We start from the raw sequence: 18,089 nt of genomic DNA on the forward strand, positions 1-18,089 counted from the left end.
TCCTTCAGCCCAGGCGTTCTCCGTGGAAGCAGCATCGTCCCCAAGGAGCAGAAATTGGCTTGGTGAGGAGCTGTGCAAAATCTCACTCTTTATGTATAAAGCACAGATATAAATATAGTACCTAAAGGTCAGGCGCAGTAGCTCACGCCTTTAATCCCAGCTCTTTGGGAGGCTGAGGCATGCGGAGCACAAGGTCAGGAGTTCGAGGGCAGCCTGACCAACATAGTGAAGCCCCACCTCTACTAAAAATACAAAAAAAAAAATTTAGCCAGGCATGGTGGTGCATGCCTATAATCCCAGCTACTCAGGAGTCTGAGGCAGGAGAATTACCTGAACCCGGGAGGCGGAGGTTGCAGTGAGCCGAGATCATGCCACTGCACTCCAGCCTGGGAGACAGAGCGAGACTCCATCTCAAATAAATAAATAAATAAAAAGTACATAAAAGGATATATAGTGGCCAGGCGTGGTGGCTCACACCTGTCATCCCAGCACTTTGGGAGGCAGATCACTTGAGGTCAGGAGTTCAAGACCAGCCTGGCCAACACAGTGAAACCCCGTCTCTACTAAAAATATGAAAATTACCTGGGCAAGGTGCACCCCTCTAATCCCAGCTACTGGGGACGCTGAGGCAGGAGAATCACAATGCTATGTAGAACACTGCTTCTCTTAGGCAGGTAAATCAGTGTGTGGTAAACCTACAGACCTTGCCTCTTGAGTCTGCCTTTCAGGGCTAAAGTATAGGTATCTCAAGATTAGGGGGAAAACAGAGGAAAAGAACCCATTCTACCAAAAAGATGCCTGCACTCCTGTGTTTATCAAAGCACTATTCACAATAGCAAAGCATGGAATCAATCCAGGTGCCCACCAATGGCAGACTGGATAATCAAAAAGCGGTACGTATATACCATGGAATACTATGCAGCCATAAAAAAGAATGAAATCATGTCCTCTGCAGCAACATGGATGTAGCCGGAGGCCATTATCCTAAGCAAATTAACACAGAAACAGAAAACCAGATCCCACATGTTCTCACTTATAAGTGGAGCAAAACACTGGGTACCCACAAGCACAAAGATGGGAACAATAAACACTCAGGATTCCAAAAGTGGGGCAGCCGGGAGGGGACAAGGGTTGAAAAACTGCCTATCAGCTACTATGTTCACTACTTGGGTGACCAGATCATTAGAACCCCAGGCCTCAGCATCACACAATATACCCACCTAACACACCTGCACATGTACCCTGAATCTAAATTCTTAAAAAAAAATTAAAATTAAAAAAGTCTACCTTTCACAATCATGTAAAATAAAGCTAATTCTAGTTTTACTTGTCCAAAAAAAAAACTGGGTGAAAGGATGCGGTTTGTGAGTCGTACGGACAAGCTAGCTTCAAGAGGATTCGAAATTATTCCTTGTCCTTCCAGGAAGGAAGAGATCAGGACGGGGGCTGTGAGCCGAGATCCCAGGAGACAGGTTCTGGAAGGCCCTCGGTGCACACTGGGGCTTGAGGCTCTGGCTTACTTTCTGAAGGAAGGAGGTTTCCTGCCACATCCACACTGTTCTATTTATTTATTCAGAGATGGAATCTCGCTCTGTTACCTACGCTGGAATGCAATGGCACGATCTGGGCTCACTGCAACCTCTGTCTCCCGGGTACAAACAATTCTCCCACCTCAGCCTCCCGAGTAGCTGGGATTACAGGTGCGTGCCACCATGCCTGGCTAATTTTTGTATTTTTAGTAGAGACGGGGTTTCACCATGTTGGCCAGTCTGGTCTTGAACTCATGACCTCAAGTGATCCACCCGCCTCAGCCTCCCAAAGTGCTGGGATTACAGGCGTGAGCCACTGCGCCCGGCCATCCAAACTGTTCTATAACTGTGCTTTCACTCATCTGCTTCCTCCTAAAGCAGTGGTTCTCAGCCGGGAGTGATTCTGGCACCACCCCCCAAAACAAGTGAGGGGCCTTTGGCCATATCTGGAAATGTTCTTGATTGTCAAGACTGGGGGATGTGGAAGCTCCAGGCGACTGGGGGATGGGGAAGCTCCAGGCAGCTGCGAGTAGAGGCCAGTGATGCTGTAAATATCCTACGATGCACAGGGCAGCCCCCACCACCACCACCACAACTAAGCACTACCCAGTCCAAAATATCAACAGTGCCAAGGTTGCACAACCCCCCGTTAAAGATAGGAAACTCCCCAAAGGCAGGCGCCATGTCTGTTTCATCCAGTATTCCAGGGCCAACCCCGCGAACGGCAGATGGATGGACAATGAGTGGGAAGGTGAACAAGGGTCCGTCTCACTTGGACTGTAAGTCACGGCACAGTTTCTCGATCCCTGGCCCCTGGCACATACCTGGCACAGAGCAGGCCCTCAGTATTCATTCATCCCCCGAGTATGTATTCAGTGCCTTCCGCCATTCTCTCGGCATGTTCACTGAGGTCCCACTATGTACCAGGCCCGGCGTGAGTGAGAGCTCAAGTGAGAACTGATTGCGGTCACCTGGGGACTGGACTGGGAATGAGTCAAAGTGTCACTTACAAAAGCATCTCACTGTAGCTGTCCACAAACAGGGTCTTCATCGACGGCCGCCTCTGCAGGAAATACTGAATCTGCAGGTAAACAGAGAGAGTAAGATCCCAGGCAATGCTCGATGTGGCTAAATGGTGAGCACTCAGTTGCTTCCTAAATGGCACCACGATGGGGTGGTCGAATGTGTGAAAGCACAGATTGTGAAAAGAGCAGAACAGCAAGGGTCAGGCCAATGGGGTGACACTAGGTGGCCCAGTCAGTAGAGATGGTTAAAAATACACAGTGGAAGCCGGGCGTGGTGGCTCACGCCTGTCATCCCAGCACTTTGGGAGGCCAAGGCGGGTGGATCACCTGAGGTCAGGAGTTTGAGACCAGCCTGGCCAACATGGTGAAATCCCGTCTCTACTAAAAATACAAAACAATTAGCTGCGCGTGCTGGCGGGCACCTGTAATCCCAGCTACTCATGAGGCTGAGGCAAGAAAATTGCTTGAACCCAGGAGGCAGAGGCTGCAGTGAGCCAAGATGGCGCCACTGCACTCCAGCCTGGGTGACAGCGAGACTCCATCACAAAAAAAAAAAAAATTACACAGTGGATTTACAACTATACCCAGAAGTACAGACAGGAAGGAAAATCATTAAAATGTTATCAGTTGCTGTATTGAATTGGGCAAATTGTTTTCTTCTTTCTAATTGGAGCTTTTTCCTAATTTTTTTTTAAGAGATCAGAGTCTCACTGTGTTGCCCAAGCTGGTCTCAAACTCCTGGCCTCAGCCTCCCAAGTAGCTGGGATTACAAGCGTGAGCCACCTTTTTCTTAATTTTTCACATGCCGAGCATATTTTTTTCTTAAGTAAGCGTTAAAATAAAAATTCTTGTAACAAGCCGCCACTGTCAGCCATGAGTCCTGTCCAAGACACCCCCACGCTTCTGCTCCCTCCCACAGGCCAATCCTGCTTTTGCCATTCCAGCCACACTTGCTACTGTGGCACTGTACTTTACTGTAATGTAAACCATGAGTGTGAAAAGAAAGACAGATGTCTCTGTGAAGACGGAGTTCAATGACAGAACAATTCCATAAAGGTGAGTGACTGAAAAAAAAATTGGATAGAGCTTACACCAAAAAAGACTAGGGGATAAAAATCACAATAGAAGGCCGGGCGCGGTGGCTCCCGCCTGTAATCCCAGCACTTTGGGAGGCCAAGGTGGGCGGATCACGAGGTCAGGAGATCGAGACCATCCTGGCTAACGTGGTGAAACCCCGTCTCTACTAAAAATACAAAAATTAGCCAGGCATGGTGGCACGCACCTGTAGTCCCAGCTACTCAGGAGGCTGAGGCAGGAGAATCACTTGAACCCAGGAGGTGGAGGTTGCAGTGAGCCAAGATCACACCACTGCACTCCAGCCTGGGCAACTGAGCGAGACTCCATCTCAGATTAAAAAAAAAATCACAATGGGGCCGGGCGCAGTGGCTCACACCTGTAATCCCAGCACTTTGGGAGGCCAAGGTGGGCGGATCACGAGGTCAGGAAATCGAGACCATCCTGGCTAACATGGTGAAACCCCGTCTCTACCAAAAATACAAAAAATTAGCCGGGCGTGGTGGCGGGTGCCTGTAGTCCCAGCTACTTGGGAGGCTGAGGCAGGAGAATGGCATGAACCCAGGAGGCGGAGCTTGCAGTGAGTGGAGATCGTGCCACTGCACTCCAGCCTGGGCGAAAGAGTGAGACTCCGTCTCAAAAAAAAAAAAAAAAAAAAAAAATCACAGTGGAGCCTGGGCATGGTGACGGCTTCCTGTAGTTCCAGCTACTCCAGAGGCTGAGGTGGGAGGATTGCTTGAGCCCAGGAGACGGAGGTTGAAGTGAGCCATGATCATGCCACTGCACTCCAGCCTGGGTGACACAGCAAGACCCCATCTTATAAAAATTAAAATTAAAATACTACAAGGGCTTCCAGAGTCAAAAAAAAACAAAAACAAAAACCAATGATCATCTCAAATTCTACATTCAGACTTTTTTATACGCAGCTAAGTTCTCACTCTTCTTTATAGAAGCTGAAACTAGAAATCTTAGATTATATAAATATGGCTTTTGCAAGAAAGGTGATGTAAAATCGGAAACAGTGAGTCCCACATTCAAAGAAAAGATTACTCCTGCATGAAAAAAAAAAATGGCCAAGGATTGCACATGTTTGAGTTTCAGGTTAAAAATAAAACAATTCCTTGCTGGTGTGGTGGCTCACGCCTGTAATCCCAGCACTTTGGGAGGCTGAGGCAGGTGGATCACCTGAGGTCAGGAGTTCAAGACCAGCCTGGCCAACATGGTGAAACCCCACCTCTACTAAAAATACAAAAAAATTAGCCGGGTGTGGTGGCAGGTGCCTGTAATCCCAGCTACTCAGGAGGCTGAGGCAGGAGAATTTTTTGAACCCAAGAGGCGGAGGTTGCAGTGAGCCGAGATCGTGCCACTAGCCTCCAGCCTAGATGACAAAGCGAAACTCCATCTCAAAAAAAAAAAAAAGATTCCAGTATGCATGGAGATTTCCTTCATTGCTCAGAGCTTTAACAGATTGGTTTAATTAAAAAACGACCAGTCATGATCCTATCACTTAAGAGGCCTCCACTCTGCCCCTGTAATCAAATATTCCGTTCCGTGGAGTGGCTGGAGTGTCTACTTTCAAGCTTGCCTGCCTTGGGCCCGTGGAGACGCCCTGAGCACCCTCCCACCCCGCGGTGACTGACTGAAGGGCTCTCATCTTCACCTCTGCGTCTCTCAGCTCCCCAAGTAGGGCTATGATGTGTCTCATGAATTAAAAAGTGAGTGAGTGCTGAGGGATCTTCTTGGCTTTTTGTTTTGGTGATAATGGAAACTCACAATGTGGGAAGGAACGCTTACCCCTCGGAAAAAGAAGTAGACTCCTCCTAACACAGACAGGATCTCTCCAGTAACTCGGAAATAGTCTCCAGTTTTTTCCATCTTAAAGGGAGGCTGTGAGATGCAGAGAAGTTGGTAACTCCATTTACTCATTCGTTCATTCAACAAACATGGACCAGGTCCATGAAGCCATAGTCCCTGCCCAGGAGGCACAGCCTCCATCAGAGGAAGGACACACAAAGACAGTGTGTTATTAGGGGAGCGCCCGCAAGGAGGCCCCTCTGTGGGCCTGATTCCCCAAAGTGGCAGCCTGCAGGTGCCAAGCGGAGCATCTTACAATGCTGTGCCGCCTCCCAGGCAATGTCCCGGCAGGCCCAGAGCTCCTCCTGGCTGGGAGCAGAGTGATGGACAGCAGGGTGATGGACAGGTGGAAGCACTCTCATGGACCCCACGCCATACACATCCCGCTGCCACCCCAGCCCATGGCCAGTCTCCCACGAGTGTCAGGGACTCCCACTGACCATGGAGGGAGAGACTGTGCCACACACACTCGTGGGTGTCACCCTTGTGTTTCAGTGGCCATTTCCTGGAGTGGGTCACCATCCACATTTCCTAAGCACTAGTTCATCAGCTTGCCTTACCAGCACATTTTTCTCTTAAAAAGAAGTCACTGGCCGGGTGCAGTGGCTCACGCCTGTAATCCCAGCACTTTGGGAGGCCGAGGCGGGCGGATCACCTGAGGTCGAGAGTTCGAGACCAGCCTGACCAACATGGAGAAACCCCATCTCTACTAAAAATACAAAATTAGCCAGGCGTGGTAGCTCATGGCTGTAATCCCAGCTACTTGGGAGACAGAAGAATCACTTGAACCCCGGAGCCAGAGGTTGCGGTGAGCCAAGGTGGCGCCACTGCACTCCAGCCTGGGCAACAGAGCGAGACTCTGTCTCAAAAAACAAAAAACAAAAAAAAAAGAGGGAGGCTGAGGCAGGAGAATGGCGTGAACCCAGGAGGCAGAGCTTGCAGTGAGCTGAGATCACACCACTGCACTCCAGCCTGGGCAACAGAGAGAGACTCCGTCTCAAAAAAAAAAAAAAAAAAAAAGGAAGTCGTTATGTGGCCTTAATAGGTGGACAGAAATCGGGTTTCATGCAATTATGAAGTTGAGTTTTTAAAGTAAATGTGCAGCCGGGCACGGTGGCTCACACCTGTAATCCAAGCACTTTGGGAGGCCGAGGCAGGCGATCACTTGAGGTCAGGAGTTCAAGACTAGCCTGGCCAATACGGTGAAATCCCATCTCTACTAAAAATATAAAAATAAGCTTGGCATGTTGGTGGGCGCCTGTAGTCCCAGCTACTCGGGAGGCCGAGGCAGAAGAGTCACTTGAACTCGGGAGGTGGAGGTTGCAGTGAGCAGAGATTGCGCCACTGCACTCCAGCCTGGGTGATAGAGCGAGACTCCGTCTCAAAAAAAAAAAATTAAGTAAGTAAGTAAACTTGTAAAGTGCCCTGGAAACAAAAGCAGCAAATTAAGTGCCCTGGGTATCGGACACGAAGGACTAAGTCCAGAAGTTTGATGAAGTCTTGGCTCTTGGCAGAGGAAAAAGGCTGGTCTTAGGCTGATTTGATGGATGGCCCAGGGCCTGGCACAGAGCTGCTCAAAAGTCTAAATCCAGGGAATGAATAATGAGCAAGTGAGTGAATGAAAGAGGGCAGGCAAGCAGGATGATGGTGGGCTCTGGGCTTAGACACCAGCCCACATCCCTGGGGACCCCCAGGCCAGGGGTGAGCCCTGTCCCGAGCCCAAATTCCTGCGTGATTTTTCTTTTTTTTTTTTTTTTTGAGACAGAGTTTCACTCTTGTTGACCAGGCTGGAGTGCGGTGGTGCCATCTCAGCTCATCGCAACCTCCACCTCCCAGGTTTAAGCGATTCTCCTGTCTCAGCCTCCCTGAGTAGCTGGGATTACAGGCAGGCTCCACCACACCCAGTTAATTTGGTGTTTTTAGTAGAGACGGGGTTTCACCATGTTGGTCAGGCTGGTCTCAAACTCCAGACCTCAGGTGATCTGCCCACCTCAGCCTCCCAAAGTGCTGGGATTACAGGCGTGAGCCACCATGCCCGGCCCCTGCATGCTTTCTAACCGAGTACACCCCATCTGCAATCAGGGACCTGAGTCACCACACACTCAGCCCCACAGGACCTCAAGGCTAAAGGAGAGGAACTGAGAAGCGGGAAGGGGGCGGGTCTCCTGTACAGCCTGAGGCAGGGGAGATGGGCGCAGGGATACAAGGTTCTCCAGGTTCTCCATCCATCGCTCCCGCAAGCTGGGAAGAAGTCCAGGGCAGAGCCTGGGCCTGGGGTCGGGGAGGTCTCCCGAAATGCCCACACCCCTTCCCCACCACCCACACCCTCGCCCACGAGGCCTGAGCCTCTGGCCGCACCAAGCCATCCACGGGCCTGTAGTAGGCAGCCATGGTGAAGATGATCATGTACAGGCAGTAGACCAGGAAGTTGAAGTAGAAGATGCGCTTGACGAATCTGTCCCACTTGTCCTGCAGGAGTCGGTTCAGCGGCTCCACCAAGAGCATGTCGTGGCGATTCTAGGGGGTGGGGAGAGAAGTGAGGTTCCCTCCTGCAGCAGGAAATCCTCGCACGCCCACACCAGCCCGTGGTGCCCCTCACAGCCATGTGGCCCGCACAGTCCTCAGCCCACGGAGCAGGTGAGATGGGAGGTCTGAGCCAGACGGCAGCCATAGCCTGACGCTGGTCCCAGCACTGCCACGGCTCACGGAGGGACCTGCCCTCTTGGCCTCAGTGTCCCCAGAGGTGCAGTGAATGGGGTGAAACTGGACAAGCTCTTAAGTGCTCACTTAATGGCCCACCGCACTGCCCAATAGTCTATGCCTGTTGTGTCTAATAACTCCCTCCCGAGAGCCCACAGTAATGGGAAGTAGTTGGCTTAGGCAGAGCCTGGGCATGAGGGGCTCAGGGCAGGCAGGAAAGAGCCTCTGGGTCCTCACTTCTCACGTTTCCAGCCCTGGGTCAGGCAGGGCGGCAGGGAGGCAGGGAACTAGGAGGCCCTTCCTGCCCCAGGAGGGCCCAGTGCCTCATGCCATCATTACAAGTATGCTTTGGGGCAAATGTCTCATATCCAGAGACTTTGATAAAGTTCAAATAGGCCGGGTGTAGTGGCTCATGCCTGTAATCCCAGCACTCTGGGAGGCCGAGGCAGGTGGATCACTTGAAGTCAGGAGTTCAAGACCAGCTTGGCCAACGTGGTGAAACTCCTTCTCTACAAAAATACAAAAATTAGCCAGGCATGGTGGTGGATGCCTGTAATCCCAGCTACTTGGGAGGCTGAGGTGGGAGAACTGCTTGAACCCCAGGAGGTAGAAGTTGCAGTGAGCTGAGATCACGCCATTGCACTCCAACCTGGGTGACAGAGCGAGACTCTGTCTCAAAATATAAAATAAAATAAAATAAAAATAAGTTCAAGTATCCCTGAGACTGGTGAGCCAAAATCAGATCATCCCAGCCTCCCTCAGGCCATCGAGTCCAACCCCCACCCCAAACTTAAGCTCCCTCAAAGAGGTTCCTGATCAGTGTCTTCTTGAATGCCTTTGGGAATGGGAAACTCCTTACTGCCTCAAGAGGCCTATGGAGACTCACTGCCTGTAGGGAATACCTCTTCTTTGGTCTTCTCTACTTTCCACTAGTGGTCCTGGCTCTGCCCTAGGGTCCCCAGGACAAGTCCACACTCCTTGTCCCTGAGAGCCTTTAGAGACATGAAGATGTCAGTGGTGGTCCCAGAGCCTCTCCCCCAGGTCAAATACTGCAGCCCTTGTTGAGGCCACCTCCTATCTGGACCTCTCCTCTGGGAACACTTGTATCCAGCACTCTGAGTTGGAGGCCCAGGTTCAGCATGGCAGCCCAGGGGAGGCAGAGCAGACCAGGCCTTTCCCAGCCCCGGACTCTGCTCCTGTAAACGCAACCTCTGACCTGTGAGATGTCGTGGAAGCCCCTCACTGCTGATGGCACAGACTCCAGCCCCCAAGTCTGCCTTAGGAGCTCAGAGCATCACCTTAGAAAGAAGGGACAGGTAAGGTGGCCTTTCCAAACAGCGTGGCAGGATGGATTACTCACTACGTAACACTAAGACATTCATTTGGAGCCAAAATATTTAAGTAAGATGCCTACTTCACACCTACACAAAAATAAGTTCTTGGCCTGGCGCAGTGGTTCACACCTGTGATCCCAGCACTTTGGGAAGCCAAGGAGGGTGGATCACCTGAGGTCAAGAGTTCGAGACCACCCTGACCAACATGGAGAAATCCTGTCCCTATTAAATACAAAAAATTAGCAGGGCCTGGCGGCGCATGCCTGTAATCCCAGCTACTTGGGATTCGAGGAGAATCGCTTGAACCCGGGAGATAGAGGTTGCAGTGAGCCGGGATGGCACCATTTCACTCCAGCCTGGGTAACAAGAGCAAAACTTCGTCTCAAAAAAAAAGAAAAATCTACACGCCCTGCCATCAAGTGAAAAAAAAAAAAGGTTGTTGTACATTGTGTATAGTCTGATCTCATTTATGTAAACAAAATGAAACTGTGCGTTTTTAAATAGTATAAAAGGAGGGTCCTCTTGTCCATGTTCCTCTGAAACGTTTCTGTTTTTATGGGATGATAATCACGTATGGTTGCTATGCTTAGGGAAAATTCAGTGGGCATGAGTGGGGAACGTGAGGCTGCAGGGCCTGGACCCGGGCGCAGCAGGCTTTCCCTCCTGAGAAGCCAGCTGGAGCTGGACCAGGGGCTGGGATTGGGGCTGGGGTGCAGAGGCCCTGAGGCCCTCCCTGGCTGTGCCCCAGCCACTCACAGGGGTCTCGCTGCTGCTGTAGGCGATCACCTCCAGCACCGAGTTCTTCTCGCAGGTGTCGATGCAGGACAGGTCGTACAGCGAGGAGTGCACGGGCCCGTAGGCCCACTCGGTGAACTTCCTGGACAGGTGCCTGCACTCGGGCTCCTGGATCTCCCGCTGGAGAATATAGGCCAAGACCTGCCCCCGGGGAGCAAGAGCCCGTCAGAGGCCAGCCCCAGGCTCAGCCTCAGACAGTACCTCAACAACCAGCTCTGCTTCTCAGCCCAGCTGGTGGCCCCACCTAAGCCCCAGGCGAGTCCCCACCCACTCCTGACCACCATTGAGATCAACCAGCCGGCCGGGCACGGGTGGCTCACGCCTGTAATCCCAGCACTTTGGGAGGCTGAGGCGGGTGGATCACCTGAGGTCAGGATTTTGAGACCAGCCTGGCCAACATGGCAAAATCCTGTTTTTACTGAAAATACAAAAAAAAAAATTAGCCAGGCATGGTGGTGTGTTCCTGTAATCCCGGCTACTTGGGAGGCCGAGACAGGAGAATCACTTGAACCTGGGAGGCAGAGGTTGCAGTGAGCCGAGATTGTGCCACTGCTCTCCAGCCTGGGCAACAAGAGTGAAACCTCATCTAAAAAAAAAAAAAAAAAAAAACACACAAACGTCAACCAGCCAGCTGCCTCAGATACTACCTGCACCATATCAGGCCCACAATCCCCTCACGGCGAGGCCCCAGCTCTACCATCTCACCATGAAGGACAGCGGTGGTCCATTCTCGATAACCTCAAGCCAGAAAGAAAGAAAGAGAATGCAAGAAATGAGAGCCAGATGGGGCGGCTCATGCCTGTAATCCCAGCTACTTGGGAGGCTGAGGTGGGAGGATCACTTGAGGCCAAGAGCTGGAGGCCTGTCACCAGGAGTCACCAGCTGGAGCTGGGAGCTGGAGCCATCAGCCTTGTTACCTAAAGCTCCTGCCTGCCATGCTCCATGGAAAAACACCAACAGCTTTTTTCTTTTTCCTTTTTTTTTTTTTTTTTTTTGAGACAGAGTCTTGCTCTGTCACACAGGCTACAGTGCGGTGGCAAAATCTTGGCTCACTGCCACCTCCGCCTCCCAAGTTCAAGTGATGTTTGTGCCTCAGCCTCCTGAGTAGCTGGAATTGTAGGCACCTGCCACCACGCCTGGCTAATTTTTGTATATTTAGTAGAGGTTTCACCAGGTTGGTCAGGCTGGTCTCGAACTCCTAACCTCAGGTGATCCACCCACGTCGGCCTCCCAAAATGCTGGGATTACAAGAGTGAGTCACCGCGCCCAGCCCAACAGCTATTCTTCTGTTCCACCCTAGGCAGTCCCTCCTCCATTGCCCAGCACCCTACCCCACCCCATGTCTTGTTGCTGATACTCAGAGCTGGAAATCCAAAATGGCACATTGGCCATTGCAGGGTTCTGCCCTGTGGCTCCCAATTTCTCAGACTTATTCTAACAGCCCTACAGGCTGGTATGACAGAATCAGAGTCCCGCACACACAGATAGCGATGCCAGGCTCCCGCAGTGAGTCAGGCAGTCCTCTCCCATGCCATCATCCCTGCACCGCACCAGCCTGAGCTGAAGCCCCCTCTTACCCCGATCTTCCCGGTCCCAGCTGCCAGAGCCAGCGGCGTCATTCCCTTCTTGTTGGTGAGCTCCTCCAGCTTCAGCGTCGGGTGCAGTTTGGCCCCCAGGATCAGAATCTCATTGTACATGCTCGTCACAAACTTCGTGTTGTCGGCCGTGTTGTCGGCCACCTCCACCAGGGCATGCAGCACGGTGTTGCCCACCGAGTCCCTGGCGCTGATGTCGGCTGTCTGCCAGGAGTTCTGCAGCAGGAACTTCACGATGCCCAGCTGGTTGGTGCACGCGGCCAGGGACAGGGGCAGTTCACCTGCATGAACACAGGGCCCAGGTGGGCCTCAGGAGTGAGATCCAGCTGGCCCCTGAACCACCAGCCTCCAACTCCCTCTGTCTCTGCCCAAACCTCCCCTTAGCAAAAGCCAAAAATTTGATCAGGGTCTGCCACACCGTCTCCCTACCGAAGTAGAATCCAGGCCGCCCTTTGGTTTTCTTAAAGAAGTCCCCATGGGCTGCAGCCTGGACGTCTGCTCCGTTCTCCACCAGGAGGGTCACCAGGGCCATGTTGCGTCTCTCGATGGCGATGTGCAGTGCTGTCTGGCCTACAGAGGACGCGCACGGTTGGCTTCGTGGTCACAGTCCTGTGGGGCTGCCGGGACAGGTGCTGGGGAAGGGCTCTGGGCAGGCAGCAGCTGCTGCAGGAGGAACTGGGCAGAAAGTGCCTGGAGGACCCCCCACTGCAGGAGGCCAGGCCAGGGTCCCCCAAGGGGTCCCAGCAAGGTCCTGAGACAGGAGACCCCTGGGAACAGGAAATAACGGGTTGGAAGCCAGAGGAGTCAAAATTGCCCCGGGGGCAAGGAACAGCAGCAGAGAGAAAGGCCAGAGGCTGTGACTTCCAGGGACAGGGACCATCCAGTCAGCAGGGGGAGGCAGGGACTTCTCAGGGTCAAGAGAGGAGACATCAGATCGGGGAGGCAGAGACCCCCAGGACCAGGAGAAATCAAGCCAGCAGATGGGAGAGGCAGGGACCCCCTAGGATTAGGAGCCACCAAGGCAGTGGCTGGGACAGGGAGTAAGGATCCCAGAGAAGCAAGGAGGCCCAGGGACAACCATGCCCTCCTGCTTCCCGGTGCTGCGGGCTGAGCCATGCCTGGCCCCGCCGCCCTCCTCACCCTTGTAGTAGCTGTCCGTGTAGCTGGCGTTGACAAACTCCTTCAGGCTGTCCGTTTGCCGCGCGATCTCCAGGAGCAGGGGGATGGTGTTGTTCTGTCCGTCATGCAGGTTGAGCATGGCTTTCAGCAGACAGGTCTTCCCTGTCTCAGGGTCTGAAAGACAAAGGGAGGGTCAGGGCAGGCCAGGGCTAGGGCCCTCCCCGAGCCCAGCGCTGGGGCCACCTTTGAACTCGTTGTCTGTGAGGTGCTTCTTGCTCTTCTGCAGGAAGAGCAGCAGGCTCTCCAGATCCTGGCAGTTATTCTGAGCAACGGCTTCAAAGATACTCCTGCGATCATAGAGCCTGAGGGTCTTCTCTGTGCTGGCGGCGACAGAGTCCTGGGACAGCAGCCTGTGGGCCAGAAAACACCCTCGTCTCATACCCTGGCCTCCCCTCGGCCCTGAGGCCTTCGGAGCTTGTCAAGGGAACACGACTAAATCCCAAGGCAAACCAAAAAGGGGAAAAATGATATAAAAGCTTCCCCTCAGTCTAGGTGACTGTCCAGAAAACCAATGTAACAGGGACAGTGGAGAGCATGTGTCCCCATTCTGTCCCCACCCTGTCTATAGACACCATCTAGAAAGTCACCCTCCTACTCCCAGACCACTGGCTTCTCTGCCTGCTTGGGAGCTTGGGAGGCAGGAGCCTGGTGGGCACGGAGGGAGGTGGAGGCAGTGGTGTAGACAGCCCCTCTAAGGGAAAAGGTGGCCTCACAGTCCCCAGAAGTCAGCCAGCCTGTGGCCCTCCCTGCCCTGCCTTGCAGCTCACTGGAGCTGTGCTGTGCTCTCCAAAAGCCTCCTGCCCTTGAGCTTTTAGACTTCAAGTCCAAGTGTCTGTGGCTGGTAGGCATTGCGGGCGTGGACACCTAGACCCAGCACAGACACCAGCCCCCGTGACTGCACATCCCACGAGGTCACATGAGGAAGGACGCTGGACCAGACCACCCCTAAGGCTCTCCAGCCCCCTGGCTTTGTGACATTTAGCCCAGAAGCCAGACCACCCTGTGGCATCTCCATGGCCAGCTGGGCTCCCAGCAGGGAGGGGGGCTCCAGACGCGGACTTACCTGGCACCGGTGGGGCCGTCTCCTGGCCTCTGGATGGTGATAACAGGGCTGACCGTGATGGTTGGGCAGGAGTCCAGCTCACCTTCCTCGTGAGGGCAATCCACCGGGAAAGCCTCCTCCGAGTCACCCTTCCCAAAGAGCCGGGTGTGGCTCTTGGCCGTGGAGAGCTGGGGCTTGGCTGGAGGTGGCCTGGAGTTAGGGTCTCCTTCCAGGGGGTCTGGGCAGGTGTCCTTTTGGAGTGGGTCTGCAGCTGCCCCCAAGTCTGTGCTGCTCCATTTCTTCATCCTTGCTGGATCCTCTGTGGCCCAGTGTGCAACCTGCAGCAGCCGCCACGCCGGGGTTGACTCCCAACGTAAGGACTGCTTGTCCTTAGACCCCACCTGCCCTCCTTGCCGAGGGCCCTGTGAAGCAGGGTACCCCAAAACCCCAACTTGCTGCTGCCCCCAGCCCCCTAGAACTGAAGTGTTTCCAGGACTGAACCTCTCACCCCAGAGGCCCCAGAGGTGAGCAGGCCTAGCAGGGCCCAGGCAGTCCTGCGGCCACTGACGTCGGCCTGGGAGGGTGGACAGGCCCCCGGCTCAGAGCCATCTGCGGTTCTGGGTTAGACCCATCCCTCCTCGTCTCTGGGCCTCAGGTGCCTCCTCTGCAGGGTGAGGTTGATAACTACCACACTGCCTCCCTCCCCACACAGAACAAGGAAAATGGCCGGGGCGGCCGTCGTGGGCTGAATTCAGGGAGGATCTTGGTGATGAGGATGGCTGAGTCCACAAGAGCCAAGCAGACTGTGTCCCTGGAATAGGGTGAGCGGCAGAGACTGGCCCACCCACACCCACACCCACACTGCACTGCGGGGCCCTGCTGTGCCACGGGTCCACGCATCATCAGCCAGGTGCCCGGCCTGCCTTCGCTCTTCAACCTCGCTGCCACAGCCACTGAGCTTATACTAGATTTTGGATTTTGTGCTTTTTGTCATTTTTATGAATCAGCATCTGTCAAGCATCCTGGCCTTGAATGTTTAGGCTTGTGTGTGTGTGTGTGTGTGTGTGTCTCACCCTGTCACCCAGACTAGAGTGCAATGGGGCAATCTCTGCTCACTGCAACCTCCACCTCCCGGGTTCAAGCGATTCTCCTCCCTCCGCCTCCCGAGTAGCTGGGATTACAGGCGCCCGCCACCACGCCTGGCTAATGTTTGTATTTTTAGTAGAGACGGGGAACGTTTAGGCTTTAAGTGATTTGGAGCTGGTTGGTCTTCTACGCCTGAACACCTAGAGATCAGCTGGCCGCTGGCAGCAGCGTGTGTAGTCGGACACATGAGCTGATGCTATTTTCCACTCCCATCCTGCCCCATCCCCATGCTTCCCCTCCCTCTGGCTGGGCATCCCCACTCCCTGGCACCCAGGGCTGGCCCATACCTCCCTCCCATAGCCTCTATTCCCATCGGGTCTCCACCTAAGGGCTTTTTCCTCCGTCTACCCTTGCACAAGTCCTATCACCACTCAGATGCTACTTCCCCTCAGGATCCAGCACTGATGCCGCCTCCTCCATGAAGCCCCCAGATCCCTGCCCTGTTCATGCTCCCCGCTGTCCTCCACACAGTGGCCCAGCCCATTGACCGTCTGTCCCACACAGCCTACCATGTGGTCCAGCAATTGCTATCTGTCACTGATTTATCTCTCCCGCACCCTGTGACCTCCTCCTGGGCAGGGACCTTTCCTGATCCATCTCCTTATGAAGAAGCTGTACTGGCCTGGGCACGTGGCTCACGCCTGTAATCCCCGCACTTTGGGAGGCCAAGGCAGGTGGATCACCTGAGGTCAGGAGTTCGAGACCAGCCTGGCCAACATGGTGAAATCCCATCTCTACTAAAAAAAATACAAAAATTAGCCAGGCGTGGCATCGGGCGCCTGTAATCCCAGCTACTCGGGAGGCTAAGGCAGGAGAATCACTTGAACCCGGGATGTAGAGGTTACAGTGAGCTGAGACTGTGCCACTGCACTCCAGCCTGGGCAACAGAGTGAAACTCTGTCTCAAAAAAAAAAAAAAAAAAAAAAAGCAGCAGCAGCAGCAGCTGCACGCATGGGGAAATAAGAGCAATCAGACCCTTCTAATTGCCATTTCCGTAGGAAGTTAGGGAGATTACTGTTCCAGCAGTGGCTACATTCTGGAAAACAGCCACAGAAGGAATGAGAGGCTTCTCAAGTCCTGCATTTTCTTTTTTTTTTTTTTTTTGAAATATATAATCAGGCAATCTCCCGAGCCAGAATGGCTCAGAGAGACTCCCAAGTCCTGCATTTTCAAGTGAAAATTCAGGCAGTGAAACTCCAGAGCACACAACTGGGCCATGGCTGTAAACCAGCTACGTCCTAAATCTCAGATCCATGAAAACACAGAGGCAGCCTCACCACTCCGCAGGCTGTGAACAGGACGGACAGCTGGCTGCTGGCCATCTCCCTGCCTGCCTGTTGATCCACTTTCAACAGGCCTGAGTCTTTCTCTGACTCACCCATCAGGTGGACCCCCTGCAGCAGGAGTGTTCCCGGCCACAGAAAGCCGATTCCCTCATCTCATCACTCAATACCCATCTACTGAGTCCTCCTCCTCAGAGTCCAGCCCTGCGCTGGGGGCACAGAGAGGAGTCAGCTCCCCGCTGAGACAGAAACCAGGTACTGGCTGGGCGGAGGGACTGCAGGAGGGGGCAGGGTGCTGAAGAGGGGTCCATGGCAGTTGGTGATGGATGAGCTGAGCCTGGGAAGGGAACAGAGGTGGGCTAGAGCCTGGAGACAGACAGGGAAGCCTAGAGCAGCTGAAGAACAGGAAGTCAGTGGGACAGGAAGACAGGCGGCCGGGTTAGAACCAGATGGCCGTCAGCCTTAACTCCAAGGAATTGAAAGCCAACATGGTTGCATGGATGATGCTTTGGAAGCCTGAGGGGCCGGGTGCTAGTCTTCCCTTTCTGAAGATAACACCCCGTCAAGGACTGTTCACGGTGCGGACAGACCTGGCAGCGCTTAAAAGGCACCAGAAGCGAATGAGAAGCAGAATCGTTGATGCGTCTGAGCACGTGCACAAAGCAGACACGGTTCTCAGGACTCGCATTCCTTCACCCACTTAATTCCCACAACATCCCTAAGAGGGAAATACCTCACCGATGAGGAGACCGAGGCACAGAGCAGTTATGGCATGCCCCCCAGGTCACACAGTCAGAGATGGAACCCGGACTTGACCCCAGGCAGGCTGGCTCCAGAGCATCTCCAGTGCTCCACCACGATGCTGGAGGTCTGGGGCTCTTTCTCAGCAGTTCAACTCAGACCCAGACTCCACAGCAGGGCCTGGGGGCCAATCAGAATAGGCCCTCTCACCCAAGGGGCTAGGCATAAGACCTGAACCTGAAGCACCTCTCACTCAAACAAGCAGCTCAGGAACCCCAAAATGCAGTGTGACTAAGACCCAGGCCATACCCACGCCTGGCTGTCCCAGGGATGTCTGTGGTCTCCAAGAATAAGCTAAGAATAAGAATAGGGGCTGCTCGTTACGCAGCCCAGCAAGAGAGCACCTGTTAGCCGGAGCCTCCCATGAACCTTTCGGCAATGTTCTTTGTCAGCGGCGTTGCCTTTTCCTCTGACGGGTCCCAGTCCAACCAAACCCAGCCAACAGGAAGCAGCCTGGATTGTGCTATCATTCAGTCAGTCGACAAACGCTGAGTCTATACTGCACACTCTGCACCTGATTCCCTACTGGAAACCAAGCTTCTTCCAGGGAACGGGGTGGGACAGGAACTGAGGGGTCATGTGCCCTGGGCTGGGCCGGGGAACAGGGTCAGGACAGCCCTCCACTGCCAGGCCTGGAGTGTACCCTGCACCTAAGCCCGTGGTGATGCACCTGTCACCGCAAAACATTCTGCAGTGATCAGGGGAACTTCTACCATGATTTAGGCAAATGAG

The 18,089-nt window shown here is 53.6% G+C and overlaps 1 protein-coding gene across 1 annotated transcript in view; it reads right to left on the reverse strand.

The window, feature by feature from the left end:
- Positions 1–18,089, reverse strand: part of TRPV1 (transient receptor potential cation channel subfamily V member 1) — a 44,542-nt gene that overhangs the window by 12,544 nt on the left and 13,909 nt on the right. The window contains exons 2-10 of the mRNA XM_031003346.3: positions 14,149–14,465; positions 13,269–13,435; positions 13,047–13,199; positions 12,336–12,476; positions 11,889–12,187; positions 10,273–10,452; positions 7,841–7,999; positions 5,423–5,515; positions 2,540–2,610 (exon numbers count right to left, since the gene is read on the reverse strand). Coding sequence (XP_030859206.1) covers positions 2,540–2,610; positions 5,423–5,515; positions 7,841–7,999; positions 10,273–10,452; positions 11,889–12,187; positions 12,336–12,476; positions 13,047–13,199; positions 13,269–13,435; positions 14,149–14,432 — 1,547 coding nt within the window. The 5' untranslated portion in view covers positions 14,433–14,465. The remainder of the gene's footprint in view (positions 1–2,539; positions 2,611–5,422; positions 5,516–7,840; positions 8,000–10,272; positions 10,453–11,888; positions 12,188–12,335; positions 12,477–13,046; positions 13,200–13,268; positions 13,436–14,148; positions 14,466–18,089) is intronic.

The sequence above is a fragment of the Gorilla gorilla genome, chromosome 19 (assembly GCF_029281585.2).
Source record: "Gorilla gorilla gorilla isolate KB3781 chromosome 19, NHGRI_mGorGor1-v2.1_pri, whole genome shotgun sequence".
Classification (NCBI taxonomy): domain Eukaryota; kingdom Metazoa; phylum Chordata; class Mammalia; order Primates; family Hominidae; genus Gorilla; species Gorilla gorilla.